This window comes from Artemia sp. Qi Xiang Cuo, chromosome 9 (assembly GCF_049724085.1).
Source record: "Artemia sp. Qi Xiang Cuo chromosome 9, ASM4972408v1, whole genome shotgun sequence".
Taxonomy (NCBI): Eukaryota; Metazoa; Arthropoda; class Branchiopoda; order Anostraca; family Artemiidae; genus Artemia; species Artemia sp. Qi Xiang Cuo.
Genome location: NC_142802.1, coordinates 76,132,508 through 76,146,542, shown reverse-complemented (window position 1 = coordinate 76,146,542; position 14,035 = coordinate 76,132,508). Strand labels below are relative to the sequence as shown.

Here is a 14,035-nt window from a genome sequence, read left to right as displayed (position 1 = left end):
TTTTATGGATTTTGTCAGTGAGAATTTGAAAAAACAGGAACCTGCTCACATTTTCGTCTGTTTTTATGGATTTTGTCAGTGAGAATTTGAAAAACAGGAACTTTGTCACATTTTTGTCTGTTTTTATGGACTTTGTCAGTGAGAATGAAAAAACAGGAACTTTGTCACTCCCTTCTTGTTGTTGTTCGATGCAGATGTTATGAGTTTCCGGAAAACAGTTAATGACACTTCCTTCCTGTTGTTATTCGAGGCAAATGTTATGAGTTCCCGGGAGATCGCGTGTTTCCAATATTTGTTGTTCAAGCCAAATGTTATGAGTTTCCGGGAAACAGTGTTTGTTGTTGTTGTTCAAGCCAAATGTTATGAGTTCCCGGGAAACAGCTAGATCCCATGTTTCCTTCTCAGCCAATCAGAGGACTTTTTTTACATAACAATTTGACCTTGAGATAAAATGAGTGAACAAGTTGAGTTAGAAATATCCTTTTATTGCAACTGTTCTATTTGTAAAGGACATTTTCATGATTTTGAACATTCTCATGAACCTACTGAATGTTTAGACTGCATAGAGGCAGAGACAGATGAGAAGAATCTGGAGGAAAGGAGAAGAAAAATTATATGTGACATGGAGAGAAATTTATACCGATTGCAAGTAAGCTCAGATAAAAGAAGGATTGATATGATAGAAAAGGAAGATCAAAGGAAGAGACTAGTAAAAGAGGGCTATCTCTATAGTGTAAAAGACAGCAGTGAAAACCCAAAGAAAAATGTATTTAGTGCAAGATATAACTCGGATTATTATGATGATTATGCTCTAAGAGAAGAGAAAAAGTGGGCCTTTAAGAGACAACATAAGAGGTCATTCTACGAAAATGATTTTAAACAACAGAAACCCTAATGGAAGAGTTCTCATATATTATTTACCGTTAAATCTAATAATTAATAGGTGTAATGAGCTTTATATTGTAATCATACAATAAATTTGTTTGTACTATTTTAATTTTCATATACTAGATATATATAGAGTGAGAATACCAGCAGAGACTTCTGTACATGAATAGTTCAGTTTGATTAAATCACCCCATAGATTATTATCAGTCCACAACCAAGTTTTCTATCAAAGATAACAAAAAAAAATTCATTCTTTCTAATCTTTATTCTATTGAAATATCGATATTTATAACAGTTTTTAAATACATAATGTTAGGTTCAATTATTTCTACGACGCTATCACTATCTTCCAGCATTGCTATACTACAAAGAGGGGGTGGTATACATTCAGCCTCCGGATTAAGTAATTGAACACCATCTTCATCATTTATTGATGTATCATTCAATGGGGTGAGTCAGTATTTAAATAAATCACCACGTACTCCTTTTGTAGGCAAAGTAGGAGCCCACCGCTCGTCATCCTCTATGCAAACACGACTAGGAGGTCACCGCCGTACCAAATTATCTGACGTGTACGAGAGACCATATTCCGTATAATGGACTTCTAGCACATCATCAGTACCTTCGAAGGTTGTAGTACTAGAAAGAAGGACCTCCTCATCAAGTGAGAGATCCCAACCATGCCATACATCCTAAAAGAATGAGAACGCTAAGATCAAAAGCTAGAGTTTCCTGCAGAAAACCTATATTAGTTCAGATTTTGCGGGGATAGTTTATTTTCGAACCAATATATCTACCAAGGGTTCAATACCTGAGTTAAACTAAGAGGTTTCAACTTCAGGAAAAAATTACATTTTGACAACATTTGACAATTTACTAAATTTAAAGTTTTGTTTAGTTTCAAAAATGTTTTCTGTCACTCATCATCTTTTAATCATTCACAAACAATACTAAAGAAAACCACTTTCCACGGTTTATCGATTTTAAATTATTAAGAAGGATATTATTTCTTTGAAATATACATTTTACATTTCTAATTTTCATGCTTTTGATAAGTATCTTGTCCTTTTGGTGTAAATTGCAGCTGAAGGCTTATCGCAAAATCACAGTTTCAAGTTTTTTCATATACTAGAATTGAAGGAAGATAGAAAATGTGAAAAATTCTTTTACCCGAATATTCTTCAGAGCCCAACCTAACCAGGATCTGAAAACAATAATATAACTTATAGTTGAACAAATTTTTTTAAATATCTCTTTTCTGACATCATTTGGAACTTGCAAATTATTATAAGTAGTAACGAATTACTTAATTTTTAATGAACTTATAATTAATTGAACCAACAATCCAAATTTTTGATACCACAAGAATAAATGGCATACGAATAAGAATATAAAAAACTACAGCATTTTAAAAAGTACAGAGTTTGGCTCATGAAATTTATTAGAACACCGGACTATGACAAATAGTTTCAGAATCAAAATATAACCGAGTCAAATAAAGGTCCATGCGTTCTTTTTTCTTATTCATCCCCCCACCAAACAAGCAGTGCAGTTAAAACCTACTTAGAATCTATACTTAGACCGTGAAACTAGAAGAAACTAAATTTTCTGTAAAGTTATGTCTAGCGATAGACTTATTAGAGTGACAGAAACTTTTTTTCCACAACCCACAAGAGGATATTTTTCGAGTAAAAAGTAAATAGCTGCTACACTAAATCAAAGATGAACAGAAATAATGTAGAATAATTTGTCAAACGTAAACCTATATCCAATGATATATTTAATAGAGTGACAAAAACTTTTTCCACAACAGGTTATTTTTCAATTAAAAGTAAAGAGCTGCTACACTAAATCAGAGATGAACGGAAATAATGTTGAATAATTGTTCAAATGTAAACTTATGCATAATGATATATTTAATAGAGTAGTAAGTCTAGCTTTGACAAGTGTGTTAGAACATCTAGAAAGAAGGTATCATATCTAAAAATTAGTATTTTTTTTATTACTATAGCAAATAAAATTATACCTAATAATAATAATAAAAAAAAAAAAAAAAAAAAAAAAAAAACTCGATAGGCAAGCGTCCAGCGGGCTTGAATCCTTACACAAATTTGAAGAATTTCCACATCCTCTTGTACTACATATTTTGCTGCTTCCACGCAATTAATCTCTTCAATTTCGTAAAGTTTGACTCCTGATAAAATATGATGTGTGCCCTTGCGGGCAAATATATCCCTTAACAAAAAAATACGCATGTGTCTACACAAAGAGACAGTTTTACTTTTATGGATATGATTCAATACTGACTACAAATCAAATGGGCTCTTAGTCTCCTTTCAAATGAATAGGAGTTCAGCTTCTGAGCGATAAAAAAATTATTTGATATAATTGGTAAGTGCTCGTATTGCCTAGGCAATTACTTGAGGTTATACAGCGGGTAGCTAAACCCAGTATTCCTCAAGAGCACCTGATCACCATAAGAGATCATACCCTGTTTTTTCTCATAGCTTGGGGATCAGATTGAAACTGTCAGGAAAGTTTTGTTTTGGACGGGATTAATGGGACTAAGGGTGAGGGGGTGTTTTGTCTTTGGGGGGGGGGGCTAAAAAATTTCTTCAGTTATTACCAAAGAGGATGCGCTAAGGTTTATTCTTTTTTTTCATGTCGGTTGACAGATAGACTATCTGGCATTACAAAGAAGGGGGTAGAAAGAGCTCTGTCTTATAAGGTGCAATCGTTTATTATAACTGGTAAATATTACTAATAAGGATCCTTTCATTTTGGAGATAACGCGAACAAGACGAAGAGTCTTACAACCCAAGCCTTGTAAGCCCACGGCTACCAACCGATACAGATTGTCTTTTCGACAGTATTTTGTGTCTCATTTTAGTAAATAAGTGACAAAGAAGAGTGATTATTTAAATTATATTGTCTCTTAATTTAACTGTTAATTTAATTCCTGTTATTTGACATAATAAATTCGTATCGTATCGCACCGTATCGAATATCACTAATAACGCTTAAGCAGAAATTGTTGTATTTTTCTTATTCATCTTCGTATTGAAGCGATACTCGATTACAGGTTCTTAGCAACTATTGAATAGGAAGTAGATAAAGCAGAGGTATTTTTTAATCATCTTAAATCTACTAGTAAGAAGGTTAATAAGGATATATACACAGAAGCATTAATGGGGGGGGGGGGGTTGAAAATACTTATTGACTGCATTCTGCTTGAAAAATAACTTTTTGGTATTTTCATCGAAAAAATTCAAATTGCCCATTGTCCCCCTAAGTTTTAAGAAATATATCTGACCCTCCCCTCTAACTTTTCCTGAATTGCTACCACTGCTTATACGTAAATCAAAACAAGACGAAATCTGATCTGGAAGCTTCAAGCTATGGAATCCATAAGACAATTATTAAACCAAGTAAGACAGGGCTTTAAAGATTTTAAACAGTAAGTCTTTAAAAAGCTGAATGATCATTGAGAACAACACTATTAATAAAAAAAGATATAGAAAATGTAGTGTAAGATAAGCGCTGATAATTTCAAACAACCAGCGTAGGAAAGGAGTTTAAAGAAATATAGGAACGTCATGGGAGTCAGTAAATAGTGAAGCCTTTATCATATTAGGGCGAAGGACGAGCGTGTGCAGTTGTGCTGCCCTTTGCAGCTTGATTTTGCCCTTTGGAGCTGTAATTAGTTGTATTTATAAAGGTCTACAAAAGAAGTAGGCCTTTGTCCAATATCTCCTTTGAACAATATTGAACTGTTTTGACACTCCTGGTCATTGGTGAACAGTTCTGGATAATCAGTTTATGTACTGAAATCAGCCGAAGTTTTGTAACATAGGTCCGTAGCCTCTGACGTAAGTCTTTATGATCATTGGTGAAATTATGATAACAGCTAATGTGGTCTATTTGTCTGTGTTGCACAAAGAAATTACACAACACAATTAAAAACATGCATTCGTTTAGGTTCCTATTTGTATTTTTTTACTAAGGAAGCTTCAACTAATTTATTGTTTCCTAGAACTCTAATGAGGAGGCCATATAAAGCAAAAGGGTTACAAGTATATTAAAAGGTAATGAGTGTTTGCTAATGAAGAATTTGCTGTCGTTGGGGCTCAAATTCACAAGGACTTAGTGATATCTTCCTTGTTCCTATGAATTTCAAAGTATAATGGTCAATATCAGTGATGCACACAGAGAGGAGGGGGCCTCAAGGCCCAGACCCCCCCCCCCCCAGAATCCTATTTTTTCTGAATTTTCGGGTACTTTTTATTCAAACTATCCAATAGATTTTCTATTCCCTTCTCCGAAAAGAAACATTTTGCATATGTGTCTCATCTTTTTTTTTATACTGGGTTCAGTCTTTAGGTTTACTTTAACCTGTAGCACGCATATTAATGGTACAATTCAGTAGCTTTACAAACATTGTCAATCAAGCGAGTATATTTCGGGGTTTTGAAGTTTTTGAAAACAGTATAGTCTGAAATATAGAACAATATATACAAATAATGGATAGTTCTTCAAATGTAAGCCCTTCTAACGTTTGATGGAAGTTCAAATAATATGACCTTTCGGTGTGTTTTCCAATCAAAAATATATAAAATACAAAGAACTATGTTCCATTGATTATAAAGGCATGGCTAAAAAGGAATTGTCAGTGAAAAACTCACAATTGAGCCATTCTATTGCGAAAACACACAAAAGTTAGAAGAAATGCAAAATACGATGAAATTACGTTCCCATGGTTCTTATTCGTATCCTTAAATTAGGGAGGTCAAGGCTTGGCAAAAAAAAGGAATTTTCAGTGAAAAACTCAAAAATATAGCTCTTAATATGGCTTTTCAGTGTTTTTTTCCAACGAAAATACGAAAAATACGACGAAATTACGTTCCCATGGTTCTAATTCATATCCTTTAATTAGGGAGGTCAAGGTTTGGCAAGAAAAAGGAATTTTCAGTGAAAAACTCACAAATATAGCTCTTAATATTACTTTTCGGTGTGTTTTCCAAAGGAAAATATTCAAAATACAATGAAAATATGTCCCCCCCCCCCAGAAATTTGAGTTTTGGGGGGGGGAAGATTTTAAATTGCTATTGTATTTGCTTTTTGTGTGCGCTTTTTGTCTCTAAAATGTGAATTCAGCCCTTCTGGGTCTGTGGTAGCTAGTACATGACCTATGATTTACATGGGTCATGGGACAGGTATGCTGACCGTCATGCTCCAATTAGGAAGAGACCTCTTGATCAATGGGGAACGACCAATTTGCATGCTGTAAGTGATGTCTCTATGCTTTCCGTTCATTTGCTTCTTACAGAAAAGTATTTTAAGGGCTTAATGTTTTTTTATATACTTCCTTTTTAATTATAACTATGCAAAGGTTAAGGACTATCTTAGCTCGGCCATCCATAATCATTTACGTTATTTAACATTTTTGCAGTTATGAACTTTTAATAGTTAACAATCTTTCTGTATTGATTGACAATGTTTGTAAAGCTACTGAATTGTACCATTAATGTGTGTGCTACAGGTTAAAGTAAACCTAAAGACTGAACCCAGTATAAAAAAAAAGATTAGACCCATATGCAAAATGTTTATTTACGGGGACGGGAATAGAAAATCTATTGGATAGTTTGAATAAAAAGTACTCAAAAATTCTGGCAAAATAGGATTCTGGGGGGGTCTGGGCCTTGAGTTCCCCTCAGCTCTGTGTGCATCACTGATATTAACCATTATATTTTGAAATTCATAGGAACAAGGAAGATATCACTAAGTCCTTGTAAATTTGAGCCCCAACGACAGCAAATTCTTCATTAGCAAACACTCATTACCTTTTAATATACTTGTAACCCTTTTGCTTTATATGGCCTCCTCATCAGAGTTCTCGGAAATAACAAATTAGTTGAAGCTTCCTTAGTAAAAAAATACAAATAGGAACCTAAACGAATGCATGTTTTTAGTTGAGTTGTGTAATTTCTTTGTGCAACACAGACAAATAGACCTCATTAGCTGTTATCATAATTTCACCAATGATCATAAAGACTTACGTCAGGGGCTACGGACCTATGTTACAAAACTTCGGCTGATTTCAGTACATAAACTGATTATCCAGAACTGTTCACCAATGACCAGGAGTGTCAAAACAGTTCAATATTGCTCAAAGGAGATATTGAACAAAGGCCTACTTCTTTTGTAGAACTTTATAAATACAACTAATTACAGCTCCAAAGGGCAAAATCAAGCTGCAAAGGGCAGCACAACTGCACACGCTTGTCCTTTGCCCTAATATGATAAAGGCTTCACTATTTACTGACTCCCATGACGTTCCTATATTTCTTTAAACTCCTTTCCTACGCTGGGTGTTTGAAATTATCAGCGCTTATCTTACACTACATTTTCTGCATCTTTTTTTATTAATAGTGTTGTTCTCAATGATCATTCAGCTTTTTAAAGACTTACTGTTTAAAATCTTTAAAGCCATCTCTTACTTTGTTTAATAATTGTCTTATGGATTCTATATCTTGAAGCTTCCAGATCAGATTTCATATTGTTTTGATTTACGTATAAGCAGTGGTAGCAATTCAGGAAAAGTTAGAGTGGAGGGTCAGATATATTTCTTAAAACTTAGGCGGGCAATGGGCAATTTGAATTTTTTCGATTAAAATACCAAAAAGTAATTTTTCAAGCAGAATGCAGTCAATAAGTATTTTCAAAATCCCCCCCCCCATTAATGTCTCTACTTATATATCCTTATCAAACTTCTGACTAGCAGATTCAAGATGATTAGAAAATAACTCGGCTTTATCTACTTTTTATTCAATAGCTTCTAAGATCCTGTAATCGAGTATCACTTAAATACGAAGAGGAATAAGAAAAATATAAGAATTTCTGCTTAAGCGTTATTAGTGCTATTCGATAGGGTGCGATACGATACGAATTTATTATGTCAAATAACAGGAATTAAATTAACAGTTAAATTAAGAGACAATATAATTTAAATAATCACTCTTCTTTGTCACTTATTTACTAAAATGAGACACAAAATACTGTCGAAAAGACAATCTGTATCGGTTGGTAGCCACGGGCTTACAAGGCTTGGGTTGTAAGACTATTCGTCTTGTTCGCGTTATCTCCAAAATGAAAGGATCCTTATTAGTAATATTTACCAGTTATAATAAACGATTGCACATTATAAGACAGAGCTATTTCTACCCCCTTCTTTTTAATGCCAGATATTCTATCCGTAAACCGTCATGAAAAAAAAGAATAAAATTGCCCGCATCCTATTTAGTACTAACTTACGACAGGATTTAGCCCCCCCCCCACCCTCACAACATCCCCTCACCCTAAGTCCCAGTAATCCCGTCCAAAACAAAACTTTCCTGAAAGTTTCACTCTGATCCCCCAGCTGTGAGACAAAACAGGGTATGATCTCTTATGGCGATCAGGTGCTCTTGAGGAATAATGGGTTTAGATACCCGCTGTATAACATCAAGTAATTGCCTAGGCAATACGAGCACTTATCAATTATACCAAATAATTTTTTTACCGCTCAGAAGCTGAACTCCTATTTATTTGAAAGGAGACTAAGAGCCCATTTGATTTGTAGTGAGTATTGAATCATATCCATAAAAGTAAAACTGTCTCTTTGTGTAGACACATGCGTATTTTTTTTGTTAAGGGATATATTTGCCCGCAAGGGCACACATCATATTTTATCAGGAGCCAAACTTTACAAAATTGAAGAGATTAATTGCGTGGAAGCAGCAAAATATGTTGTACAACAGGATGTGGAAATTCTTCAAATTTGTGTAAGGGTTCAAGCCCGCTGGACGCTTGCCTATCGAGTTTTTTTTTTTTTTTTTTTATTAGGTATAATTTTATTTGCTATAGTAATAAAAAAATACTAATTTTTAGATATGATACCTTCTTTCTAGATGTTCTAACACACTTGTCAAAGCTAGACTTACTACTCTATTAAATATATCATTAGGCATAAGTTTACATTTGAACAATTATTCAACATTATTTCTGTTCGTCTCTGATTTAGTGTAGCAGCTCTTTACTTTTTACTTGAAAAATATCCTCTTGTGGAAAAAGTTTTTGTCACTCTATTAAATATATCATTGGATATAGGTTTACGTTTGACAAATTATTCGATATTATTTCTGTTCATCTTTGATTTAGTGTTGCAGCTCTTTACTTTTAGTTAAAAAATAACCTCTTGTGGGTTGTGGAAAAAAAGTTTCTGTCACTCTAATAACTTTACAGAAAATTTAGTTTCTTCTAGTTTCAAGGTCTAAGTATAGATTCTAAGTAGGTTTTAACTGCACTGCTTGTTTGGTGGGGAGAAGAATAACCAAAAATAGCGGATGGAGCTTTATTTGACTCGGTTAGATTTTGATTCTGAAGCTATTTGTCATAGTTCCGTTGTTCTATTCAATTTCATGAGCCAAACTCTGTACTTTTTAAAATGTTGTAGTTTTTTATATTCTTTTTCGTTTGCCATTTATTGTTGTGGTATCAAAAAATTTGGATTGTTGGTTCAATTAAATATAAGTTCATTAAAAATTAAGTAATTAGTTACTATTTATAATAATTCGCTAGTTCCAAATGATGTCAGGAAAGAGATATTTAAAAAAAATTGTTCAACTATAAGTTATATTATTGTTTTCAGATCGTAGTTAGGTTGGGCTCTGAAGAATATTCCGGTAAAAAGAATTTTTCACATTTTCTAGCTTCCTTCAATTCTAGTATATGAAAAAACTTGAAACTGTGATTTTGCGATAAGCCTTCAGCTGCAATTTACACCAAAAGGGCAAGATACTTATCAAAAGCAAGAAAATATGAAATGTAAAATGTATATTTCAAAGAAATAATATCCTTCTTAATAATTTAAAATCGATAAACCGTGGAAAGTGGTTTTTTTAGTATTGTTTGTGAATGATTAAAAGATGATGAGTGACAGAAAACATTTTTGAAACTAAACAAAACTTTAAATTTAGTAAATTGTCAAATGTTGTCAAAATGTAATTTTTTCCTGAAGTTGAAACCTCTTAGTTTAACTCAGGTATTGAACCTTTGGTAGATATATTGGTTCGAAAATAAACTATCCCCGTAAAATCTGAACTAATATAGGTTTTCTGCAGGAAACTCTAGCTTTTGATCTTAGCGTTCTCATTCTTTTAGGATGTATGGCATGGTTGGGATCTCTCACTTGATGAGGAGGTCCTTCTTTCTAGTACTACAACCTTCGAAGGTACTGATGATGTGCTAGAAGTCTATTATACGGAAGATGGTCTGTCGTATACGTCAGATGATTTGGTACGGCGGGGTCCTCCTGGTCGTCTTTGCATAGAGGATGACGAGCGGTTGGCTCCTAGTTTGCCTACAATAGGAGTACGCGGCGATTTATTTGAATGCAGGCCCACCCCATTGATTGATATATCAATAAATGATGAAGATGGTGTTCAATTACTTAAACCGAAGGTTGAATCTATACCATCCCCTCTTTGTAATATAGCAATGCTGGAAGATCGTGATAGTGTCGTAGAAATAATTGAACCTGAAATTTAATATTTAAAAACTGTTATAAATATCGATATTTCAATAGAATAAAGATTAGAAAGAATGAATTATTTTTTGTTATCTTTGATAGAAAACTTCGTTGTGGTCTGATAATACTCTATGGGGTGATTTAATCAAACTGAATTATTAATGTACAGAAGTTTCTACTGGTATCTGCACTCTATATATATCTAGTATATGAAAATTGAAATAGTACAAACAAATTTATTGTATGATTACAATATAAAAAACATTACAAATATTAATTATTAGATTTAAAGGTAAATCATATATGAGAACTCTTCCATCAGGGTTTCCGTTGTTTAAAATCCTTTTCGTAGAATGACCTCTTATGTTGTCTCTTAAAGGCCCACTTTTTCTCTTCTCTTAGAGCATAATCATCATAATAATCCGAGTTATATCTTGCACTATATTCATTTTTCTTTGGGTTTTCACTGCTGTCTTTTACACTATAGAGAAAGCCCTCTTTTACCAGTCTCTTCTTTTGATCTTCCTTTTCTATCATATCAATCCTTCTTTTATCTGAGCTTACTTGCAATCGGTATAAATTTCTCTCCATGTCACATATAATTTTTCTTCTCCTTTCCTCCAGATTCTTCTCATCTGTCTCTGCCTCTATGCAGTCTAAACATTCAGTAGGTTCATGTGAATATTCAAAATCATGAAAATGTGCTTTACAAATAGAACAGTTGCAATAAAAGGATATTTCTAACTCAACTTGTTCACTCATTTCATCTCAAGGTCAAATTGTTATGTAAACAAAGTCCTCTGATTGGCTGAGAAGGAAACATGTGATCTAGCTGTTTCCCGGGAACTCATAACATTTGGCTTGAACAACAACAACAAATACTGTTTCCCGGAAACTCATAACATTTGGTTTGAACAACAAATATTGGAAAAACGCGATCTCCCGGGAACTCATAGCATTTGCCTCGAATAACAACAGGAAGGAAGTGTCATTAACTGTTTCCCGGAAACTCATACCATCTGCATCGAACAACAACAAGAAGGGAGTGACAAAGTTCCTGTTTTTCCATTCTCACTGACAAAGTCCATAAAAACAGACATAAATGTGACAAAGTTCCTGTTTTCAAATTCTCACTGACAAAAACCATAAAAACATACAAAAATGTGACAAGGTTCCTGTTTTTTCAAATTCTCACTGACAAAGTCCATAAAAACATGTGACAAAGTTCCTGTTTTTTCAAATTCTCACCATAAAACATCCATGAAAAACATCAAATAAATCGACCAACACACATAACCATCCATAAATGTGACAAAATTCCTGTTTTTCAAATTCTCACTGACAACAAACAGACATAAACTATGTAAACAAAGTTATAGGTGGCAGCAGGGGTGAGTCCTGGGATCAATAGGGTCACCTCTACTATTGTCTTGTTAAAAGTTATACCTGTTTATAAATATTTTCATTTCATTTTAAAATTTAGCAGAATTTCAGAGTTAACTACAGCCAACAAAAAACAATACACAACAATAAATTTAATTGTTATTGTTATAAGTTTGTCAACAATCTCTCCTATGTGTAATAGCTTACCGTACAACTATCTAGCTGTCTAGAAAATATAACAGCGTCATTTTACAAAAAAATGATGATGATCTATGATGTTTTATCTTTTCGTTTACTGTAATTTTCAACCATAGCGACGAGGCTGCCAACCTTTGCAATTTTCTCAAAAAAACCTGGAAATTTCAGTCCTGAGCCTGGTATGTTGAGATAAGTAAACATAAACCCCAACTAACATATTAAACATATACATTATTATTATTTAATATCAAATTAAAACCAATGCCTCGATGAAAATAAAAATTAATAATACAATAATAGAAATAGAAATATAAAAACAAAAAATTAAAACCAACTAGTACACCATACCTATTATGTCTCAGTTCAAAATCTCCTTCCAAATCCCCAAAGACTTCAGTTGTGCTTCGAATTTTAACGTCAGTTTTTTCTTTGTTGAAATATATCTCAGTATCGTATTTGTCTGCGTCGGGAAGGTGTACTGCTAACCTAAGGAAAAACAGGTAAATAAACAAAAATACTTTCCAATATGCAGTCTCTTAGCTATTAAAATAAAAATCAACAAAATCCTGTGAACACAAACCTCTGTGAAAACAATGATCAAAATAGGATTAAAAAAAAAACGACTAACAATGTAGTCCAATCCTGAATCCTTCCTCTCAGCTTACACTGAAGTTGTCAACCTCCTTAATCTTCCACTGAAGTTGTTATTATATGTATGAATACCAGAAGCTTTGGCCTATTTACATGTTTTTGCTTTTCAAAATAAGATAACATTTTCCTTAATAAGAGTGAGACTGTCAACCTCTTCCTTCCACAAGTTCCTGCTCTTCACACTCAAATTCAACTTTCAATCACAACGGATCAGATATTTGAAGACAAATATTTCTCTAATAAAACTACTGTTTTTGTAATAACAGGGGAACTGATACCCCAGCAGCACTCATATTAAACGCTTAGTTCAAACATATTCGTTAAAGTCAAGGGAGGTCAGGGGCTACATCCCTAATTCAAGTCCTCTCCCCCAAAAACACTCCACAACTATCTTCCCTAATAGCTGGGATGCAAAAATAAAATGAACAATAACTGTTAGTTTTACTAGATAAATGATATAACTTTTCTTTTGAACTGCACGTACATTTAAGGACGGATTAACCGCCGTTTGATAGTATGATTTCTGATATTGGAGGACTATTTAATTAACCTCTCGATACATCTACGCCTTTTAGTCACCTCATGATTTTTCTCCCAAAATATTTTGGTTCTCAGACAGGTGATATTTCATGATGTAGTTTTTAAAATATTTTAATCGGGAACAAGCCCCTTTTTGGGATATTTTCTCCTTTTTCTAAAATTAAAAAAGTTTTCTTATGCTAATAACTTTCGACGGCTAAATTCAAGGTTAATAAAAATTAGATTATTTTGATGTACAATGTAGTTAGAATTCCATTTCTTAGAGTTTTGGTTTCTATTAGCCTTGATTCGTTTTTTACTTACAGTTCATTCCCATAAACTGATACATAATTTTGTTTCTTTTTCTAGAATTATAGAAGTTTTCTTATGCTTATAACTTTTGACGGCTAAATTCAAGATTAATAAAAATTAGATTATTTTGATGTACAATGTAGTTAGAATTCCATTTCTTAGAGTTTAGGTTTTTCTTTTAGCCTTGATTCACTTTTTACTTACAGTTCATTCCCATAAACTGATACATAATTTGTTTTTATTTCATATAATATAAATGTTTTTAGGTATATAACTTTAATAAATTAAATAATTTTTACATTTTGATTACTAAATATCAGTATATGTATATTAAACTGACAATACACATTCATTTGTATTTTTTCAGTAAAGTACGAATTTTTTTCTGGCCTTGGGAAGGCCTAGGTGTTTCGCGCCCAGCTTATGTTAACTTCTGCTCGTTTTGAGTTTGACTCGGTTATTTATTGTAATTTCTGTTCGTTTTGGGTTTCATTTATTTATTGATGCTGATTTGTGGTA

At 33.1% G+C, this 14,035-nt stretch overlaps 1 protein-coding gene across 1 annotated transcript in view; it reads right to left on the bottom strand.

The window, feature by feature from the left end:
- The window catches only part of LOC148949030 (uncharacterized), a 387,072-nt gene that overhangs the window by 164,677 nt on the left and 208,360 nt on the right, over nucleotides 1–14,035 (bottom strand). Inside the window, exon 35 of the mRNA XM_089095093.1 lies at nucleotides 12,383–12,520. Within this exon, the coding sequence (XP_088951219.1) occupies nucleotides 12,383–12,520 (138 nt within the window). The remainder of the gene's footprint in view (nucleotides 1–12,382; nucleotides 12,521–14,035) is intronic.